General features: G+C 48.7%; 1 protein-coding gene across 3 annotated transcripts in view; it reads left to right on the top strand.

Moving 5' to 3' along the window:
* Positions 1-21500, top strand: part of MICU1 (mitochondrial calcium uptake 1) — a 197896-nt gene that overhangs the window by 52996 nt on the left and 123400 nt on the right. For all 3 annotated transcript variants that reach the window (XM_064145034.1, XM_064145036.1, XM_064145035.1), the window contains exon 4: positions 11965-12127. In XM_064145034.1, the coding sequence (XP_064001104.1) occupies positions 11965-12127 (163 nt within the window). The remainder of the gene's footprint in view (positions 1-11964; positions 12128-21500) is intronic.

A 21500-nucleotide genomic window follows, 5' to 3' on the forward strand; every position in this document is an offset into this window, starting at 1 on the left:
AGGCCCAGGCCTCATGCTTTGACTCATTTGCAGCTTACCTGTCTGCATACCTTACACTATCACAGAATCAACAAGGTTGAAAGAGACCTCACAGATCATCAAGTCCAACCCTTTACCACAGAGCTCAAGGCTAGACCATGACACCATTGCCATGTCCAGTCTTGCCTTGAACAGCCCCAGGGACGGCGACTCCACCACCTCCCTGGGCAGCCCATTCCAGTGTCCAATGACTCTCTCAGTGAAGAACTTTCTCCTCACCTCCAGCCTAAATCTCCCCTGGCGCAGCCTGAGGCTGTGTCCTCTCGTTCTGGTGCTGGCCACCTGAGAGAAGAGAGCAACCTCCCCTTGGCCACAACCACCCTTCAGGTAGTTGTAGACAGCAATAAGGTCACCCCTGAGCCTCCTCTTCTCCAGGCTAACCAATCCCAGCTCCCTCAGCCTCTCCTCGTAGGGCTGTGCTCAAGGCCTCTCCCCAGCCTCGTCGCCCTTCTCTGGACACACTCAAGCATCTCAATGTCCTTCCTAAACTGGGGGGCCCAGAACTGAACACAGTACTCAAGGTGAGGTCTAACCAGTGCAGAGTACAGGGGCAGAATGACCTCCCTGCTCCTGCTGGCCACACCATTCCTGATGCAGGCCAGGATGCCACTGGCTCTCTTGGCCACCTGGGCACACTGCTGGCTCATGTTCAGGTGGGTATCAATCAGCACCTTAGATGCAGAGCTCGCTTAAGCCTGCCTATAATATATATATGTGGAGCCTATAGTCTCCTAAGCCAGCTGTGCACATCTGCACTCTGCTGAGTTACGAGGACCAGATCCTGTATTGCTTTTACCTACGGAGCTCAGACTCCCAGCAGCTGCACATCCTGCATGCCTGCTGCCTATCATTGCCTGATAAGTGCTGTTGCTGCTGGGATAACCAGGAAGCAGGCTTTGAATTGTCTGCACACTAGCTGTGACAACTGTGCCAGAGACAGCATGATATTCTTCTCTTGCTCCTGAGATCCTGTCAGCTGAGAACTTCTGGACACAGCATCCAGAAGAAGCTAGCAGCACCAGAGGCAGAGATTGCCTCTTCAGCAAGGAGAGCAAGGTCAGAAACCTATTTTTGTGGAAGCGGGGAAGATTTTTCCTTTCCCCTCAAGCTGGGAGGATTCCAGCCTGAGAGTCCACAGGCAGAGACCCTGGAGAATTGGACATTGGTATGGGCTGTGATGTGGCCCCGGAGGGTGATTAATAATTAAGAGTTGAGTGAAAGCTTTAGTACCTCTATGAATATCTGTTACCTCTGCTGTAGAGCAGAAGGAGTTCCAGCTCGCTCTGCTGGGCAAATAGCATAAAGACCCCGAGCGGCATTAAGCTGCAGGGACAACTCCTCTCTCTGTTTATAGTTTGACTGTTTGCTAGTTCATTAAGTTTCTGTACATATATTATCCTAGAATGTTTTCATAAGCGTGTATCAAACATTAATATACAGTGGTTGGGGGTGGTGAGAGTTCAGAATATTGAGATTAATCAATCTGTATGTTAACAGAAAATTATCTCACCCCAATGAATTTCTCCTTTCCGCCAAACAGGAGTGCGGGCTGAAAATCTCCCTCTGTGGCAGAGGTCTCTTCCAACCTGGTTGCTTCTATGATTCTATGCTTTTTTTTTCAACAGGAGGAGAGCTTGAATAATTAAATATGTTGTCAACTTGTGATGTGCCTCAACTGTTGGGCAGTCCTGAGAGGTTTTGGGGCTCCTCAGAACTGTCTGACAACTAGTTTGCTACTCTCCGCAGCCAGCGTTACTACAGGATGTATGACAAGGGAGGTTATTCTGCCCCTGTACTCAGCAATGGGCAGGCCACACCTTGAGTACTGTGTCCAGTTCTGGGCTCCTCAATTCAAGAGAGATGTTGAGGTGCTGGAACGTGTCCAGAGAAGGGCAAGGAAAGTGGTGAGGGGCCTGGAACACAAACCCTATGAAGAGAGGCTGAGGAAGCTGGGGTTGTTTAGCCTAGAGAAGAGGAGGCTCAGGAGTGACCTCATTGCTGTCTACACTTACCTGAAGGGCCATTGTAGCCAGGTGGGGGTTGGTCTCTTCTCCCAGGCAACCAGCAATAGAACAAGGGGACACAGTCTCAAGTTGTGCTGGGGAAAGCATAGGCTGGATGTTAGGAGGAAGTTGTTGGCAGAGAGAGTGATTGGCATTGGAATGGGCTGCCCAGGGGGGTGGTGGAGGCACCATCCCTGGAGGTCTTCAAGAAGAGACTGGATGAGGCACTTGGTGCCATGGTCTAGTTGATTGGATAGGCCTGGGGGATAGGTTAGACTGGCTAATCCTGGAGGTCTCTTCCAACCTGGTTAGTTCTATGATTCTATGGAAAGTTTTGTAAGAGAGGGCAGGCAGACAGCAGTATTTTATTTCTTGAAGCCTGTCTGGATGGCAGTTTTATTGGGCTGTGTTTGATGATTTAATACCTTGGCAGTGCCAAAGAAGAGAATGGGAGTATGTGCTTTTTGCAATTCCTTTCTGTGTGATTTGCTTGTGATAATTATTCTTAAGTCAGTATCCTGGAGGCTGCATCTCATTAGCTGTTAAATTGTGGCCAGTCATAGTGAGTGGCTTAACGGCTTTTCATTACAAATGAAGAGCTGTTGCTTTGGAAGCTGCTGAATCATAACCCATTCTTGGGTAGCAGAGATGAAACAGTTTGACATTTCAAGTGCCTCATGGTGCTTGGGGCTCACAAACTTTGGCTGTTGTGACATGCTGGTGAAGTTATGCTGTAAGGTACTATGCTGAGATGCTCAGAGTTGTCCAGGAAAATAAATTCTTGGCTTCTGCTAATTTTCTTGGCAACTTGGTGTTAGGTACTCCTGGCAGCTTCAGGAAAACTGTTAGCCTTGCTAGAACCACTCTGAGAAGAGAGTTGCTTTTTCCCACTGTCAGGAGCTGGAGACAAGTTGCAAAGAGAAAAGAAACAATTCACCTTTGTCCAGACTCTGAAGAGCAAAGAGTTGATAGAGCAAAGGTAATTATTTGTGTGGCTGGCTGTTTCTAGCTAGGGAAGCCAGAGAATCTCTGCTTGCTAGTGAGGACTTTTATTTCAGTTGGGAGATGTGCCTGTGCTGACCAGTTCCTTCCATCCTGTAATAGGCAGGGAGGAATGTGTCCACACTTTCCAAATAAGACTTGAGCCAGTCATGGAGGAGTGCCTGAGAGCTCTGTGGGATTGATGTGCAGCCTGGATCCCTTCTATGTCCACAGTTTTCCTTCCTCCTACTCAGAAGCAGCAATTTCAGCAGAGAGAGCACTGCTTAAAACAAACTTCACAATCTTTTTGTCAACATCAGACCTTTTGGCTCCAGCCTTGGGACAAAATGTACCTTCTGTGACCTCCATATCAATGTTTCTTTTGCTTTGTTGAATTCAGGATGGACCTGGTAGTCTCCTGGATGCCAGAGACTGTTTGTTTGAACAGCTCCGTTGTGGGCTTGGTGTTTGATTAGTGGTTTCCCTAGTGAGTCATCCTAGGAGGTATGCTTGAATGTTTCCAGCTCAGATGACAGAGGAAGGTGTGCCCCAGCTCCTGATTCAAAATCAGGGTTGCTCCCAGGATGTGCTGCTCCCCTAATCGGTTGCATAGCACCTCAGAAGCTCCTGACTCATTCTGTATGTTTCTTAAAACAAACACCACCCACAGTAAAAACCCTTTCCAGCTCTTCCCCTAATGAATTGAAAATCCTGTGGGGTTTTCCTTCGTGGGGGAAAAGTATCCTAAATAAGCTTCATTGAAAGTGTTTAGCACTTGTTTGTTATCCTAATGCTGCTTTTAATGAAGATGATGATTAGTTGTGATATAATAAATTAGGCATGACATTGCTGGTTTTGGGTAGTGATTCAGTGAAGAGTGAGCTGAAATACAAATCACTCAGCATTTGCTGGGGCTGGGCTGGCCTGTGGCTGTTTCCAGGGCATGTGGTGTTTTGCTGCCTGTGCACTGTATTGGTCCTGCCTACATAAGGGAAGGAAAGGAGAATATTGTTTGGAGGGCTTTTGTAGTTGGAAAGCTAATGAGCAACAATACATAATGTGAGTGGGCTGAACTGTTAATTAGTTTGCTCCAAGAGTCTGCATGCAGCATGGGGACTGCTTTATTAGGATTGACTTGCAGCGTTCACTGTGTCCTGCAGGTATGCTGCCTTGGGAGTGCTGGTCGTGCTGAGACTTTGTTTTGGCATGCAGTCGAGAAGGAATCCCAAAGAACCTGAATCTAATTAGCTCACCCAGCTAAGATGTGTGTGGTGTAGCTGAGCTGCCAGAGATTCCCTTCTGAAACCCCATCTGGAGTACTGCATCCAGTTCTGGAGCCTCCATTCTGAGAGGGATGTGGAGATGCTGGAGTGTGTCCAGAGAAGGGCCAGGAGGATGCTCAGAGGGCTGGAGCAGCTCTGCTGTGAGGACAGACTGAAAGAGTTGGGGCTGTTGAGTCTGGAGAAGAGGAGGCTCCCAGGTGATATTCTTGTGGCCTTCCAGGATCTGAAGAGGTCTCCAAAAAATCTGGGGAGGGACTTTTGAGGCTGTGAGGGAGTGCCAGGACTAGGGGGAATGGAGCAAAGCTGGAGGTGGGGAGATTGAGGCTGGCTGTGAGGAGGAAGTTGTTGAGCATGAGAGTGGTGAGAGGCTGGAATGAGTTTCCCAGGGAGGTGTTTGAGGCCCCATGGCTGGAGGTGTTTAAGGCCAGGCTGGCTGAGGCTGTGTGCAGGCTGCTCTAGGGTAGGGTGTTCCTGCCCATGGCAGGGGGTTTGGAACTGGCTGATCATTGTGGTCTCTTCCAACCCTGATTCTATTCTGCCACATGCTCAGGAAGACCCTGGTGATGCTCTGGAAGTGAACTGTGATGTTAATTTGGAGCTTTGTTTTCATGTCTACATGGGATTTAATTTTTTTCCTGTTAACCAGAGGCTTAGCATAACCATTGTCTGTCTGGAGAGCAGCTTTGCTCTTGTAGAGCAGTGGGGATTTTTTGTTGATCTTCTGTCTCCAGTAGACATTACCTTAATAAATGCCAAAATGCAACTTTTCCCTTTTGGCCACAGAATCTTTCTGGAGGCCTCATGTGCTGTGAGGCTTTGATTCTAGGAGGCAGGCTCAGATTTTTTGGTTGTTCTCCACAGCATCAAATTTTGGTGTCCCCAACACAAGAAGGACTTCAAACTGTTGGAGTTGGTCCACAGGAGGCCCACAGGTGATCAGAATGCCAGAATTCTCTCTCCTATGGGGATAGGCTGAGAGAGTTTGGGCTTTGAGAAAGCTGGGGGGAAGTTTTTACAAGGGCTTGTAGTGATATGGGGCAATGACTTTGACCTGGAAGAGAGCAGATTCAGACTGGATATTAGGAGAAATTTCTTTGCAGTGAGGGTGGTGAGACACTGGAGCAGGTTGCCCAGGGAGGCTGTGGGTGTCCTCTCCCTGGAGGTGTTCAAGGCCAGGTTGGATGAGACCTTGAGCAGCCTGGTCTAGTGGAAGGTGCCCCTGCCGATGGCAGGGAGGTTGGAATGAGATCATCTTTAAGGTTCCTTCCAACGCAGATGGTTTTATGATGAAGGACAGGTGCAAGAGGTCACAGGAGGAGGAAAGACTTGTCTGGGATGATTTTTGTTTCCAGATGTTTCTGAAGCACTGAGGAGAAAATATCTCACATGATGTGTGTACTCCCAAATGTGCTTTTATCATCACATTTGCACAGTAAGAACAGGACGCCCATGTTATCACCCACGATGTGTTTAGCTCCCAGGCTTCAATCACAGGATGTTAGGGGTTGCAAGGGATCCAAGGAGATCATGGAGTCCAGTCCTCCTGCCAGAGCAGGGCAATGCTATCTAGCACAGAGGAACACATCCAGACAGGTCTTCAGAGTTTCCAGAGAAGGAGATCCCACAACCTCCCTGGGAAGCCTGTTCCAGTGACCATTACAGTAGAGAAGTTGTGTTGAGGTGGAACCTCTTTTGCTGCAACTTGCACTCATTGCTCCTTGTCCTATCACAGGGAGCAAGTGAGAGGAATCAATGAGTTGTTCTCATTTGCAGGGTCTTCGCTGTTCCCTTTTTGCCCTGGCTTCACACTGAATGTAGTGTTGAAGTCAGAAGGCTGAATTCTAGCACATGCATTAGTTTTTGCCAGCTGATGAGTTCATGTCAATGAAAGTGAGGTAATTGTGAGTTCAGCTGCAGGCAAAAGGGAAGGAGTAAGTAGTTCTTGCATTTACTCACTTCTTGTTGGAAAGTTTGAGGAAGAAAAGTGCTGAAAGCATCCTGCAAGATACTAAACAAGTACTTCAGGTTCAACTCTTTGTTGGCATAGGCTGATTTATTCAGGGCTGATGTCCCTGGGATGGTTTGGGTGTTAGCTGCACCCCCCCCCCCCCACTTAAAATCACCCAGACTAGACTCAGCCAGTTGGAAATTGAAGGAAGCTTTATGCTTACAGCTTAGCACAATATACAAGCAGTTATTTATAGTATATATACAGCTATGGACAGAAATGTACAAGTTAAAAAGCAAAGCCAAAACACAACAGAAATGTACAAGTTAAAAAGCAAAGCCAAAACACAACAGTAACCAGAGTCCCCAGGAGGGGCTCCCAACCACCCTTCCACCTTCCTCGTACCCGTCTACCTTACCCCAGACTTTGCTTTATGTTTAGGTAGTCTGGAGGGTCAGCCAGGGAGGTTAGGAAGCAGAAGGATTAGTCAGGCAGGTTAGAAAGAGAAGTGCAGCTCAAAAGGCCCAGAGAGAGACTCTCTTCTCTATTTTTACGTTCTTGTTTTTATCCATCTCAGCAAGCCTATGAGTGCAGTAGCCATCAGCATTGTTTACTTTTCACAGCCTGTCATCTGATTCTTCTCACCAAAGTATCCCAGCTGGGCTCAAACTAGCAGAGTCCTTGCTAGTTTTTCAAGACTGTGTTTGTCTTGAAAATTGTAGCTTCGTGCATGTTACAGCTAATTGCTTGAACTCTCAAGGATGCAGATGGATAACTTAGCATGAAACTTTGAGTAGCTGTGTGCAGTCATGTTCCCTTTTGGATCTGAAACTCCAACCTCCTATCAGGTAATGCCTGTTTTCTTGTACTGCAGTGGGCTTGAGCAGCTGCTTTAAGCTTTTGTGGAGATGGGAGATCAGCTGTCTTCAGCCAAATGTGGCAGAGTTGGCATCAAAAGGTGTCCTGCATCACATCCTGGTCTCCAAGCTGGTGACACATGGGTTTGATAGGTGGATCACTGGATGGACAAGGAACTGGCTTGATGGCTGCACCCAAAGAGTGGCTGTCAATGGCTCCATAGCCAAGGGGAAGACGGCGACAAGCAGAGACCCTCAGGAATCAGTCCTGGCACCAGCCCTATTCAACATCTTTGTGGGTGCCATAGACAGAGGCTTTGAGTGCAGCTTCAGCAAGTTTGCTGACCACACCAAGATGTGTGGTGCAGCAGACAGGCAGGAGGGCAGAGATGCCATCCAGAGGGACCTGAACAAGTTGGAGACGTGGGCACAAACCAACGTCATGAGGTTCAACAGGACCAAGTGCAAGGTCCTGCGTCTGGGTGGAGGCAATGCCAAGCACAAATGCAGGCTGGGCAGTGAGTGGCTGGAGAGCAGCCCTGAGGAGAGGGACTTGGGGGTGCTGCTGGATGAGAAGCTCAACAGGAGCCAGCAGTGTGCACTTGCAGCCCAGAAAGCCAAGCAGAGCCTGGGCTGCATCAGGAGAAGTGTGGCCAGTAGAGCCAGGGAGGTGATTCTCCCCCTCTACTGTGCTCTGCTGAGACCCCACCTGGAGTACTGCATCCAGTTCTGGAGCCTCCATTGCAAGAGGGATGTGGAGATGCTTGAGTGTGTCCAGAGCAGGTCCAGGAGGATGCTGAGAGGGCTGGAGCAGCTCTGCTGTGAGGACAGAGTGAAAGAGTTGGGGCTGTTGAGTCTGCAGAAGAGGAGGCTCTGAAGTGACCTTCTTGTGACCTTCCAGTATCTGAAGGGGACCTCCAAAAAAGCTGGGGAGGGACTTTTGAGGCTGTGAGGGAGTGCCAGGACTAGGGGGAAGGGAGCAAAGCTGGAGGTGGGGAGATTGAGAGTGGCCATGAGGAGGAAGTTGTTGATCATGAGAGTGGTGAGAGGCTGGAATGGGTTTCCCGGGGAGGTGGTTGAGGCCCCATAGCTGAGGCTGTGTGCAGCCTGCTCTAGGGTAGGGTGTCCCTGCCTGTGGCAGGGGGTTTGGAACTAGATGATCCTTGTGATCCTTTCCAACCCTGAGTGATTCTGTGTTTCTGTGAAGGTCAGGACACATCTTTAGTTGCCTACTTTGCTGTCTGGTGTTGCCTGGGTGCTTAACGCAACATGAGAGGGTCAGCTTTCCTTTTGCTGCGTACTTAGGTCCTGGTTTTAGGAAGGCATTCAGATGGTTTTGTTGGTCGGGAGGAAGCCCCAAACCACTTCTGTCACCTTGTGAAAGCACAGACTGCATGGGGACAACCTCTGTGTTTACAGGTGTATGCAGAGTAGCTGTGCTGAAGCACAGCTGAAGCAGGAGATCTTTGTACAGCTGGTGGTGTTAATAAGCTTTTGGGAGTCTCTTCACATGGCTTTGGGAGCAACCTTCTAGGTGGTAGAGTAGTTGAAATGAGGTTGCCCAGCACTCTGTCAATATCAGCCTTAAACCTGTCTAGTGTAGGGGAACCCACTGCTTCTTCCAGGAGGTGATCTCAATGTCTGAGTGTCATGATCTAGGGAAGGCGTGCTTAGGTTCTGTTGCAAGTAATGATTGTGATGGAGTTGAGGATGTAGCTTGTATCTGAATAGAGTGTTGGAAAATGGCTATGCCCACAGTCAAAACAAAATAGACACTATTTTACATCAATAAAGCAGAGGCCTTGAGGAATACCCTGAACTTGGGGATAAGAAAAAGGGCAGTCAAGTTGATGGATTGTAAGGGTGGAGCCTTCATGAAGATGTCAGGCAAGGACCAACAAGGATCACACTCCAAAAACGAGGAGAGAAACTCCTGACAGCAACAGGCCTGTCAGTAACATCTGAGCTAGACCATTAAACAGACATGGAGAGAATCTGCACTGCAGATGTCAAGTTTAATGGGATAAAATGAAACCTGGTTTTGGTGGCAGAAGTGTCAGTGTCTCTGTTGCATTAGTGGAGTTGCTGAGTGAAAAAGCAGCATTGAAAGAGAGCATTTGATTGTGCCTTGCAAGAAGATCTTCCCCAGGCTTGGAAAATATGAAGTAACAAGAGTTTTAGCTAGAAAGCAGGCTGTGTGTCCTGGATGGAGGGAGCTGCTGGTCATGGTCTGCTGGGTCTGCTCTTGGGTCTGGTCTTGCCTTTGATGTAGCTGGTTTTAGTTGTCATGCTTGAACTTAATACTTAAAGTATTTTGGCTGATCAAGATGTTTATTCATGAGATCAGGTCATGCTACAGGAAGTAATGAGATATGAACCTACAATCACAAGTCAAAAGTCACTGTGGCCTAGTAAGTTACTGCCTGCCAGGGGGACCTGTAGACAGACAGATGCAGCTATCAAGAGTTGAGAAAGTTCATGCTGTTCTCTACTGTGGTTCAGCTGACAACAGCTTTTCAGATGAACCTGCCTTGGACTTGATGACCTCCAGAGGTTACTCCCAATCCCTGCTATCCTCTGCTTCTGTAACCTGTGACTTAGCCATCTCCCTTATCCCTGGAGGACTTTGTGGGCGGTAGCAGTAAACTCAGGGTTGGGTTGTTGATTCTAGGTGCAAAGGCTAGCGGCAAAAAGGACTAGGGATAAAAAACTGTGCAGGTGGCTGCAGGAAAGAGGGAGCTGGTAGTAGTGGTTGATGCAAGGACATCTCTGAATTATGGGAAAGCTATGGTGGTGTTAAGAGTGGGGAGAACACTTCAGGTATTGAGATGACAGATAATGTTTTCTGTGGATGCATTAGCTGGAGATCAGAGCTGGAGCAAACATGGAGGAGACAGGCTTTCTGTACTCCTGGTTCCTTGCCTTTGGTCTGTTTTATGCTGGAAAGAGCCTTTGGTTTGTTTTATGCTGGAAATAAGGAAAAACTAGAGAGGGTTTTTTCTGCCTGATAAACATGGGGGATGGGGAAGCTGTTTGAGCTGATGAGCAAGGCCAAAACACTACCCAAGCCTTAAATGATCTACAGCTGCCTTGAGAGTACCCTTGATCTTGCCTGTTCTCTTCCAGCAGATTGTTGGGTTATTTGGTGGCTTTTTTCTTTTCTCCTGTGGCTCTTGGCCAGAAGTACTGAAGGTTTTCAAGTACATTCAAGATGTTAAACATGGTGTATAATGCAAGAAGAAAAAGCTGAACTAACAAGGAAAGTTTTCTGTTGTAATACATTAGGAGGCAGAGGTCTTTGTGCCCTTTCCCTCCCTTGTGGCCTTATGGTGTGATTTTTGTTTTTAAAAGCTTTCTTGTTGATTAATTCCAGTTGTGTCTTGGGGAAAGTAGTTCTAGGCACAACATAATCATTACTGGCAGAGTTAGCAAGTGGCAGATTGGTGGGGAGAGGAGTGAGTAAAGAACTTTTGTGCAGCATTTGGCCAACATGATAAAGAGGGGAAAAACTGAGGCTTGCTGGCTGAGCAACCAGCTCTGGCTCCAAGTAGTTTTTTCCCAAGACTCAGGTTGAAAGTAGAGGTCTCTTCCAGCTCTCCAAGACTTCTTTTTTGCTTCATTTCTAAGTCATGAATCAAAGCCTTCAATGCTGTGCTTAGAATCATTGAATCAAGCAGCTTGGAAGAGATGTCCAATATCATCCAGTCCAACCTAGCACCCAGCCCTGCCCAATCAACTAGACCATGGCACTAAGTGCCTCACCCAGGCTTTGCTTCAACACCCCCAGGGATGGTGACTCCACCACCTCCCTGGGCAGCCCATTCCAATGCCAATCATTCTCTCTGCCAACAACTTCCTGCTAACCTCCAGCCTAGACCTCCCCTGGCACAACTTGACACTGTGTCCCCTTGTTCTCTTGCTGCTCCATTCAGGGAGTTGTAGACAGCAATGAGGTCTGCCCTGAGCCTCCTCTTCTCCAGGCTGCACACCCCCAGCTCCCTCAGCCTCTCCTCACAGGGCTGTGCTCCAGGCCCCTCACCAGCTTCCTTGCCCTTTCCAGCACCTCAACATCTCTCTTGAATTGAGGGGCCCATAACTGGACACAGCACTCAAGCTGTGGCCTGAGCAGTGCTGAGCACAGGGGCAGAAGAACCTCCCTTGTCCTGCTGGCCACACTCTTCCTGAGCCAGCCCAGGATGCCATTGCCTCTCCTGCCCACCTGGGCACACTGCTGCCTCATCTTCAGCTACTCTCTCCCAGCACCCCCAGCTCCCTCTCTGCCTGGCTGCTCTCAGCCACTCTGTCCCCAGCCTGTAGTGCTGCTTGGGCTTGTTGGGGCTGAAGGGCAGAACCCTGCACCTGGCCTTGTTTAATCTCATCCCATTGGCCTCTGCCCACCCATCCAGCCTGGCAAGGTCCCTCTGCAGGGCTCTCCTACCCTCCAATAGATCTCTCTTATGGGGAAAGGTTGAGAGACCTGGGGCAGCTTAGCCTGGAGAAGATCTGATCGCTGTCTAAAAATACCTTAAGGATGGGTGTCAAGGCAGTGGGGCCTGCCTCTTCACTGGTGCTCACTGACAGGACAAGGGGCAATGGATATGAACTGAAGCACAGAAAGTTCCACCTCAGCAAGAGGTGCTGGAGCCCTGGAGCAAGCTGCCCAGAGAGGGTGTGGAGTCTCTTTCTCTGGAGAGATTCCAACCCCTTCTGAACATTGTGATCCTGAGCAACCTGCTGTGGGTGACCTTGCTTTTAGCAGGGGACTTTTGGCTGGATGGTCTCCAGTGATCCTTTCCAAACTCCACAATTTTGTGAACCATGCACATCTCATGCTGGTTTAACTTCGTTTCTAGGTGATGGAATATGAGAACAGGATCAGAGCCTACTCCACACCGGACAAAATCTTCAGATACTTTGCGACACTGAAAGTGATAAACGAGCATGGAGAGTCAGAGGTGTTCATGACGCCGCAGGACTTCGTCAGGTCCATAACACCCAATGAAAAGCAACCAGAAAGTAAGTGATGTCTGTGCTGTAAGGGGTGGCACTGGTACAGGGAAAAAGAATAAATCCTCCAGGGTCTACTCTCCTAATCTGTAAACGTGTGATAAAACTGTAGACTGCTTTGGATGGGAAGGGACCTCTAATTCCAATCCCCTTGCAGTCAGCAGGGATGCATGAGAGCCCTGCAGAGGGACCTTGCCAGGCTGGATGGGTGAGCAGAGGCCAATGGGATGAGATTGAACAAGGCCAAGTGCAGGGTCCCATACTTTGGCCACAACAACCCCAAGCAGCACTACAGGCTGGGGACAGAGTGGCTGGAGAGCAGCCAGGCAGAGAGGGACCTGGGGATGCTGGTATAGAGTAGCTGAAGCTGAGGCAGCAGTGTGCCCAGGTGGGCAGGAGAGCCAATGACATCCTGGCCTGGCTCAGGAACAGTGTGGCCAGTGAGACAAGGGAGGTTACTCTACCCCTGTGCTGAGCATTGGTCAGGCCACACCTTGAGTGCTGTGTCCAGTTCTGGGCTCCTCAATTCAAGAGAGATGTTGAGGTGCTGGAAGGTGTCCAGAGAAGGGCAAGGAAGGTGGTGAGGGTCCTGGAGCACAGCCCTGTGAGGAGAGGCTGAGGGAGCTGGGGGTGTTTGTCCTGGAGAAGAGGAGGCTCAGGGCTGACCTCATTGCTGTCTCCAGCTCCCTGAAGGGAGGCTGTAGCCAGGTGGGGTTGGTCTCTTCTGCCAGACAAGCAGCCAGAGAGAAAGGGGACAGAGTCTGAAGTTGAGCCAGGGGAGGTCTAGGCTGGCTGTTAGGAGGAAGTTGTTGTCAGAGGGAGTGATTGGCATTGGAATGGGCTGCCCAGGGAGGTGGTGGAGTTGCTGTCCCTGGACGTGTTCAAGCAAAGCCTGGCTGAGCCACTTAATGCCATGGTGTACTAACTAGTTGATTGGACAGGATTGGGTGCTAGGTTTGGCTGGATGGGCTTGGAGGTCTCTTCCAACTTGGCTGGTTCTGTGATACAGTGGGTTACTCAGAGTCCCAAACAGCCTGCCCTGGAGAGGTTCCCAGGATGACACTGCTACCATTTGTCTTGGTGACCTGTGACAGTGTCTTAGTGTCAAAAATGTCTTCTTTCTTGCTAGTCTTAGTCTTGCTCCTTTAGTTACAAACCATCACCCTTTATCCTGGCACAGCAGAGCCTGCTGGAAGGATTGCCCCCAGTGCTGTGATCAGCCACTTTAAGTATGGGAAGTTAAGGTCTCCTCAGAGCCTTGTCTCCCCCAGGCTGAACAAGCTCAACTATCCCAACCTGGCCTCACATCAGAGGACTTTCACATTTCCCATCGTTGTTGTGACGTCCTCTGGCCTCACTCCAGGGCCCTTGTCTCTCCTGTGCTAAGGACTCCAGAGCTGGCCCCAGCACTGCAGGTGTGGGCTCAGCAGAGCAAAGGGGTAGAATCCTCTTCCTCCCTCTGCTCCTCACACAGCTGGGGGTTAGCCCAGGACATGGCTGGTTCTAGGCTATGAGAACATGATGCCAGCTCATCTCCAGCTGTCCATCCACAAAAAAAAAGACTGGAAGATTGCCTTCAACTCAAACACTTTAAGATCTATTTGTAGAAGATTAGTTTAGCAAGGAAAATTGTAGAAATGTAAGGCTCCAGGCAGTCCTCTGTCCCCACCTGAGTTGTGATGCTGCTGGTCAGGGTGCAGCTCACCTCTGCCAGGTTCATAATCTCTGTGCATTGCAGGGAACCTTATCAGCTGTGGTTGCTGTCTGCAGTTTGACAAGCAGCAGACAGGAGAGCTGCTTTGTTTCTCTCTTTCTGGAAAGCAGTGTCTTGAGCATTTGGTCAGAGATTGGGTTTAGAGGGAAGGCAGGAGGGTTTTGCCTGTCTCCTGTTCTGGAGAACATTGATGTTTGGGGTGAGCTGTGGGAGATCAGGTTTCTTGGCCTCCCGCAGTGCACCTCAAAGAACAAAAGAGGCTTTTGTCCAATTTAAACTCCTGTCTGCAGGCATTAATGAAGACTGTCAGCCCCCAGATGTTAACTTCTTGACAGAGGAGTTTTATGTGCAAAGTGTGGAACTGTTTGGATATCTTGCATGACAGCTGCTAAATAAATGCCATCTACACTTGTGCTTAGAGAACAACAGCATCAAGTGTGTTCAGGAAGGGAGGAAACATAGTCCTGGCTTCAGTGTTAAAAGCATGATGGTGAGTTAAGAATTAGGTTTCTATCAGGTTCTGAAAATGCCTGCAGTTCCTATATTAATTATGTGGTTTCATCTTGAATGAAGAAGTAGTATGAGCAATAACCAGAAGGCAGTGTTTGTTCCTTCAGTACCTGGATGGACCCTACAAAAAGGCTAGAGTGACTGTTTACAAAGGCCTGGAGTAATAGCATGAAGGGCCAGGGTTTGAAATTAGAGAAGAGGCACTTTGTGCTATGGTCTTGTGGATTGGACTGGATGATCTTGGAGGTCTCTTCCAACCTGGTTGATTCTGTGACTCTCAGAGTGAATTTAGAGTGGATGTTAGGAACAACTTCTGCACTATTGTGCTGTTAGGGTGTTCCCTGCCCCCCCACCCCCTGTGGAAAATCACCCAGACTAGACTCAGCAGCTCTGGAGGTTGAGTGAAGCTTTATATTTACAGCTTAGCACGATATACAAGCAGGTATTTACAATAGGTACAGTTATATACAAGTTTAACACAGAAACATAGCTCCCCTCCCAGAAACCTGAGTCCCCAGGAGGGGCTCACAATCACCCTTCCACCTTCCTCCCACTCCTCTCCCTTACCCCAGGTCTTGCCTTATATTCAAGGGAAGTTTGGAGGGTTGGCCACGGGGATTAGGAAAGCAGGTAGATAAGTCACAAAGATGGCAGGTTAGGTTAGAGGGAGGTGCAGCCCACAAAGCCCAGAGAGCGACTCTGCTATCTATATTCATGTTCTTGTTTTTATTCATTTCAGCAAGCCTATGAGTGCAGCAGACATCACCATTGTTTGCTTTTCACAGCCTGTCATCTAATTCCTCTCCCCAAAACATTCTAGCTAGGCTCAAACTAGCACAACGATGAAGGTAGTGGGACACTGGAACATGTTGCCCAGTGAGCTAAGACCCTGTCTCTAAGGATATTCAAGGTCAGGCTTGACAAGACTCTGAGCAAGCTGATCTGGTGGAGGATGTCCCTGCTTAGTGCAAGGGAGTCAGACTAGAAGGCCTTTGGAGGTCCCTTCCAACCCATTCTGTGACTAAATTTGTGTGTCAGCATCTTCTCCGTGTGAAGCTCTTGCTGTTGATGCTTTGAAAAGCAGTAGCACCTGCTCGAGTGTGAGTTTTCCATGCAGTTACATTGATTTTTGTCAACCAGCTTAAAATGACCAAATATGTGATGTTTCATTTCAAAACTGATGGTTCTAGTTTGCTGCTTCTATGGAATAGGGAATTGTGTCTGGTTTTGGTCACCACATGTACAGAGTTAACCCTCCAGGGGGAGTGACCTTGGACCTGCCCCTAGGTGGCCTTGAGCCTTCCCCAGGAGTGCGTCTGAACACCACCAGGTGATTCATGGTTAGCTCACTCCCCCTTCCTCTCTAAAGGTCTATTAAAAAAAGCAGGGGAGACTTACTCTTCTCTCTCTCTGCACTCCCTGCTTTTCTAGACCTTCAGACAGGAAGGGGGAGTGGGCTAACCATGAATCACCTGGTGGTGTTCAGACCTGTCCTTGGGGAGGGGTCAAGACACCTGGGTTCAGGTTTAAGGTCACTCCCCGGAGGGCTAACTCTGTACACCACAGTACAGGAGGAACATTGAGGTGCTGCAGCAGGTGCAGAGAAGGGTGATGAGGCTTGGGAGAGGTCTGGCAAACATGGCCTATTAGGAGCAGCTGAGGGAGCTGGGGGTGTTTAGTCTGGAGAAGAGGAGGCTCAGAGGGGACCTTACTGCTCTCTACAACTGCCCAAAAAGGAGGTTGCAGTGAGGCTGGAGCTGGTCTCTTCTCCCCAGTTGCTAATGATAGAACAAGAGGAAATGGCCTCAAGTTGCATCAGGGGAGGTTTAGGTTGGCTTTTGGGAGGAAGTTGTTTCCTGAGCAGGTGGTCAGGCACTGGCACAGGCTGCCCAGGGAGGTGGAGTCACCATCCCTGGAGGTGTTTCAGAGGAGATTGGATGTGGTGCTTGAGGCTATGGTCTGGTGATGAAGGCTGCTGGGCTGAAGATTGGACTGGCTGATGCTGGTGGTCCTTCCCAAGCATAGCGATTCCTAGTGATGAGATATGCTGAGGGCTTTGGTTTAGTCAAGGACTTGTCAGTGTGAAACTAATGATTGGACTGGATGAGCCTGAATGGTTCTGCCAGTCCAAGAAATTCTGTCATGTCTCAGCATGTCGCAGAGAAAGAGAACAGTTAACAAAATTGTTTCTCTGTGTAAAGGACTCCAAGAGCTCAGGTAAACATCCCAGCCTGCCTGTAACTGCAGTGATGCTGCTTTTACTTGGCACTCCTGGATTTTCATTTTGGAGTAACTGCAGGGTATGAGGCTTGCAGAAAGTTTGGTGCCACTCCTTAGCCAGCAGCCTTCAGGTGAAGGCTGGTGCTTGGGTTTCCCCTCTGACTGTGAGCATGCTCATGGACAGCTGCAGCAGTGGACTTCAGAAAGGGAGGCACACAGAACCAAACTGCCATTTCTGGAACCTCCCAAGGCCTAAGCAAAAGGTTACACCTTTCATTCCCCCAGACTCCTGGAGAACACAGATGTGGCCTGTAAAAGGAACAGAGGAGAGTCTGTGCCTGTCTCCCCAGCAATACACAGCTTGGCGGCAGTCTCAGCATATCACCTTCCAAGCAAAAGCGTAGCTGATCCTTTGCTTTCACCTAAAACACAACTCCCTCCTTGCCAGCAGCCAGTCACTTGCTACCAGTCACAGCACTGGAGAGAGGGGCAAGGGCCAAAGTGTTGAGATGTTGTGCTGAGGGATTTGATTTAGTCAAGGACTTGACAGTGTGAAACTAATGATTGGACTCACGGATCTGGAAGGTCTTTTCCAATCTAAGCAATTCTGTGACTGCTTGGTGTGTTTTGAAACGTTTTGGAAACAACTGGAAGATTGCTCAGAAAATGTCTGCTTTGGAAACAAGCTAAAGTGACTAATGGGAAATAATTTGTCAGTTTTAACCACCAACTTACCATTGTAACCATCATTATCCTGGCTGCGTGAGCTGCTGAAGTGGTCCCCAGTGAAGCCTGTCTTGCCCTTAAGTGCCCCAAAACGCTGCTAGTCAGTGACACAAAGAAGCCTGCAAAGGAAGAAAATTGCAGTGCTGCCCTTGGTGGTACTTACAGGTGCTGTTGTAGGGTGGAATGAGATGGAAATTGAGCTTTGGTTGCCCATCAGTAGGCAAAGCAGGAGCATGGGCTTCATAGATCTTAGTGGTTTGAAAATCTGTCTTGAGAGCCATTACCATCATGGACTTGCTTCTAGACAAAGCTGCTGCCAGGGTGGGTGTTGCTTATGAGTGCTGTACCCCATGGCAATCACAGTAAGTGTTTTTTTTAATACATAACAAACAGTTTGACTTGACTGTGTTTTCCTCTCCAACCAGGCATAAACTTTCCCCCAAATGCTTTCAAAGCTGGTGGTTGAAAAGAGACGATAGGTCTGATTTCAGCCCCAGAAGTTACAGGAGGACCAAGACTGCTACCTGCTGGCACTTCTATTTCTGTACTTCATAACCATTTGGTACTTTGGACTTGCAGGATAATCTTAGCTATAGATTAGCAGGTAAATGCTGGGAGTGCTTTCTGTCTTACTCATGACTTTGGTGAGTCCTCTGCCTTGTCTGGAGCATCCTGCTTTCATCCTAGGATGTTCTTTGGGACAGTGATGTAGCCTGGAGAGCTCCGTAGGGATCCCCCTAAGGTAGTGATGTAGCCAGCTGTGATTGTGCTAGCTCAGTTGGTTAATCATAGAATAATTCTGATTGGAAAATAACTTTTAATATTAAGTCCAAACCAGCACTGCCAAATTTATCACTGAACCTTGTCCCTCAGCACTTTATTTATGTGGCTTTGAAATCCCTCCAGGGATGTGGCCTCTACCACTGCCTTGAGCAGTGACAACATTTTCAGTGAAGACATTTTTATTTATGTCCCACCTAAACCTCCCTCACTGCAACTTGAGGCTATTTCTTCTTATTGTTTGTTACTTGTGAGAAGAGACCAACCCCACCTTGCTCCAGTCTCCTTTCAGGGAGGACAAGAAGTCTCCCTTTCATCTCTTTTTGTCTAGACTAAACAATCCCAGTTCCCTCACCTGCTCCTCACAGGACTTGTATGATGCTTAGAGGACTGGAGCAGCTGTGCTATGAGGACAGGCTGTGAGAGATGGGGCTCTGCAGCCTGGAGAAGACAGAGCTTTGAAGAGACCATAGAGTGGCCTTCCAGTACCTGAAGGGGGCCTACAGAAAGACTGGGGAGGGACTATTTACAAGGTCTTGTAATGACAGGACAAAAAGTAATGGGTTTGAACTGGCAGAGGGGAGATTTAGACTAAATGTTAGAAAGAACTTATTTACTGGTTGAGTGGTGAAGCACTGAAACAGGCTGACCAGGGAGGTTCTGAATGGTCCCTGCCTGGAGGTGTTCAAAGCTAGGTTAAAAGAGGCCTTGAGCAGCCTGTTCTAGTGGGAGGTGTACCTGCCTATGGTGTGGGGTTGGAACTAGATGATTTTTGAGGTCCCTTCCAACCTAAACCATTCTGTTGTATTCAAGGTCCTTCACCAGTGTAGCTGCTCTCCAGACATGCTCCAGCACTTTACTGTTTTCCTTGTAATGAGGAGATGCTTGAGCTGACTTGGGGATTACTTTATACAGCCACAGTAAGGCCAAGGTTTTCCATGAGGTGTATTTGAGGGATTTGTGCTGCAAAGCAGTAGCTTTCCAGTGAATTAATGCAGTCTTGCATAAGCATCCTGAGAGGTGAAGAGGACAGGGGATACTCTGTGTGCTCATACTGCTGGTCATCATTTTGGTGAATAACTTCTTGCTAAAGTACCTGCTGTTTTTATGGAGGGGAGAATGCTGCAGAGTGGGAGTGGTGTGGAGTAATCAAGTAGCTGAGAGCTAATCTGCTGTGAGGTATCTCATGCCTGGTTTACTTTTATGGATTACACAGGAGAACATTTGATTTATTGTGTCAATAATGAAGTGTCAATTTAATTCCAAGCTGCATTTTGCTGGCTTGGGCAGAATGAATGCCAAATCATTAGCTCCTGTGGATTGCTTCTTTCTTAGTACTTCAGGAAAACTTCTGCTGTTGCATTCTCCATTAGACAAGATGTACTTAAGGGGCAATGTGTTCACGTTGAGCTTGGAAGGTGTCTGGCAGTATAAGCTGAAGAATGGCATTCAGCTTGGAAGCTGCTTTAAGACAACATCAGAACTGTTTCTTTAGGTGCTATCTGGAAAGTCCAAGTGCTAACAGAAGTGTGGGCAGTGATATCTGCTCCCTGCAGTCCTCTGTTGTGTTTTTCTTCCCACCTTCTCTGGTAGCTGAGAGGTTGCTCTGCTTCAAGGTTGGATGAACAGGGATGGTTGCTTGGTACCCTGGCCCTTGCTTGGTACCCCAGCCAGCTAAAAATAATGCATGTCTGGTGGGAAGGGTTTGCAGAATCCCACTTAGAGATGGTGCAGTTCTTCAAAGACAGGTGATCTTTGCCTGGAAAAGGCTCATGAACCCATGGCACTCAGCAGGAGTTGGGGCTGGTTGGTACTTGCAGGTCATTGCTGGCACATTGCTCTGTAGCCCTGTCAAGATACAGAGAACAGAGATTAACAGTATCTCTGCCCAGAGAAGCAAGCTCTCTTCTCAGAGATTTCCATGTTGAGAAATGAAGGTGCAAATGAGACCAGATAGCACCACAAAACTGTTTATTAAAGGATATAGTTGAACAAAACAGAGGGAGAGAAAGGGAGAGAGAGGGAACAATAAAGAAATAGAGAAGCAGGAGGGAAAGAAAGGAACAGGGATTATACTACCATCAGTCACAAACTGGGGGGGAGAGAGAGAGATGAGTGGATGGCCTGGCTCAGGAAGAGTGTGGCCAGTAGGGTGAGGGAGGTTCTTCTGCCCCTGTACTCAGCACTGCTCAGGCCACAGCTTGAGTGCTGTGTCCAGTTCTGGGCTCCTCAATTCAAGAGAGATGTTGAGGTGCTGGAATGTGTCCAGAGAAGGGCAACAAGGCTGGTGAAGGGCCTGGAACACAAACCCTATGAGGAGAGGCTGAGGGAGCTGGGCCTGTTTAGCCTGGAGAAGAGGAGGCTCAGGGCTGATCTCATTGCTGTCTCCAACTACCTGAAGGGAGATGCTGGCCAGGTGGGGTTGGTCTTTTCTCCCAGACAACCAGCAACAGAACAATGGGACACAGTGTCAAGTTGTCAGGGGAGGTCTAGGCTGGATGTTAGTTGGAAGTTGTTGTCAGAGAGAGTGATTGGCATTGGAATGGGCTGCCCAGGGAGGTGGTGGAGTCACTGTGCCTGGAGGTGTTGAAGCAAAGCCTGGCTGAGGCACTTAGTGCCATGGTCTGGTTGACTGGATAGGGCTGGGTGCTAGGTTGGACTGGCTGAACTTGGAGGTTTCTTCCAGCCTGGTTCATTCTGTGATGACCCAGGGATCTTCTCTGGAGTTTGTCAGGAGTTCTTCTGGTGGAGGTGCACACCTGGAGGTCCACACTTGGGCAGACTTTGCTCATGTCTTTTTAGATGGATGTCAAGGTGCAGCTCCCCAGGGTTTCTTCCTTTGTATTCATGCGTTCACAGGGGTTTGGTGGCAGCAGCCAGGAGGACCTCTGCTTCCTCTCTGTGCTGTTTGCCTGCCCATACCCTGAATACATGCAAACCTTTCCTTTTCAGAGTAGTTGACATAAGATATACAGATCCTGGGCATTCAAGCCAGGCTGAGGTCTGGAAATTTCCACAGAGGCACTGTCCGTTGATTTGCATCTCTGAGCTTTTGCCCAGGCACCTCGTCTGAGCCAGGAGGTTAACGAAAGTGTGATGGTTTGGGTGTTTCCCACCCCCACACACACTTTGGAAAATCACCCAGACTAGACTCAGCAGCTCTGGAAATGGAATGAAGCTTTGTATTTGCAGCTTAGCACAATATACAAGCAGGTATTTACAATACATACAACTAGAGACAAATAGACAAGTTAAAAGGTAATACAGAAACACAACAGCCCTCCCAGAGACCTGAGTCCCCGGGAGGGTCTCTCAGCTGCCCTTCCACCTTCTCCCACCTCTCTCTACCTTAGCCCAGAGGTTGCTGTGTGCCCAAGGATAACTGGAGGGTCAGCCAGGGGGATTAGGAAGCAGGTAGATTTGTCACAAAGA

This window comes from Pogoniulus pusillus, chromosome 6 (genome assembly GCF_015220805.1).
Source record: "Pogoniulus pusillus isolate bPogPus1 chromosome 6, bPogPus1.pri, whole genome shotgun sequence".
In the NCBI taxonomy this organism is placed as follows: Eukaryota; Metazoa; Chordata; class Aves; order Piciformes; family Lybiidae; genus Pogoniulus; species Pogoniulus pusillus.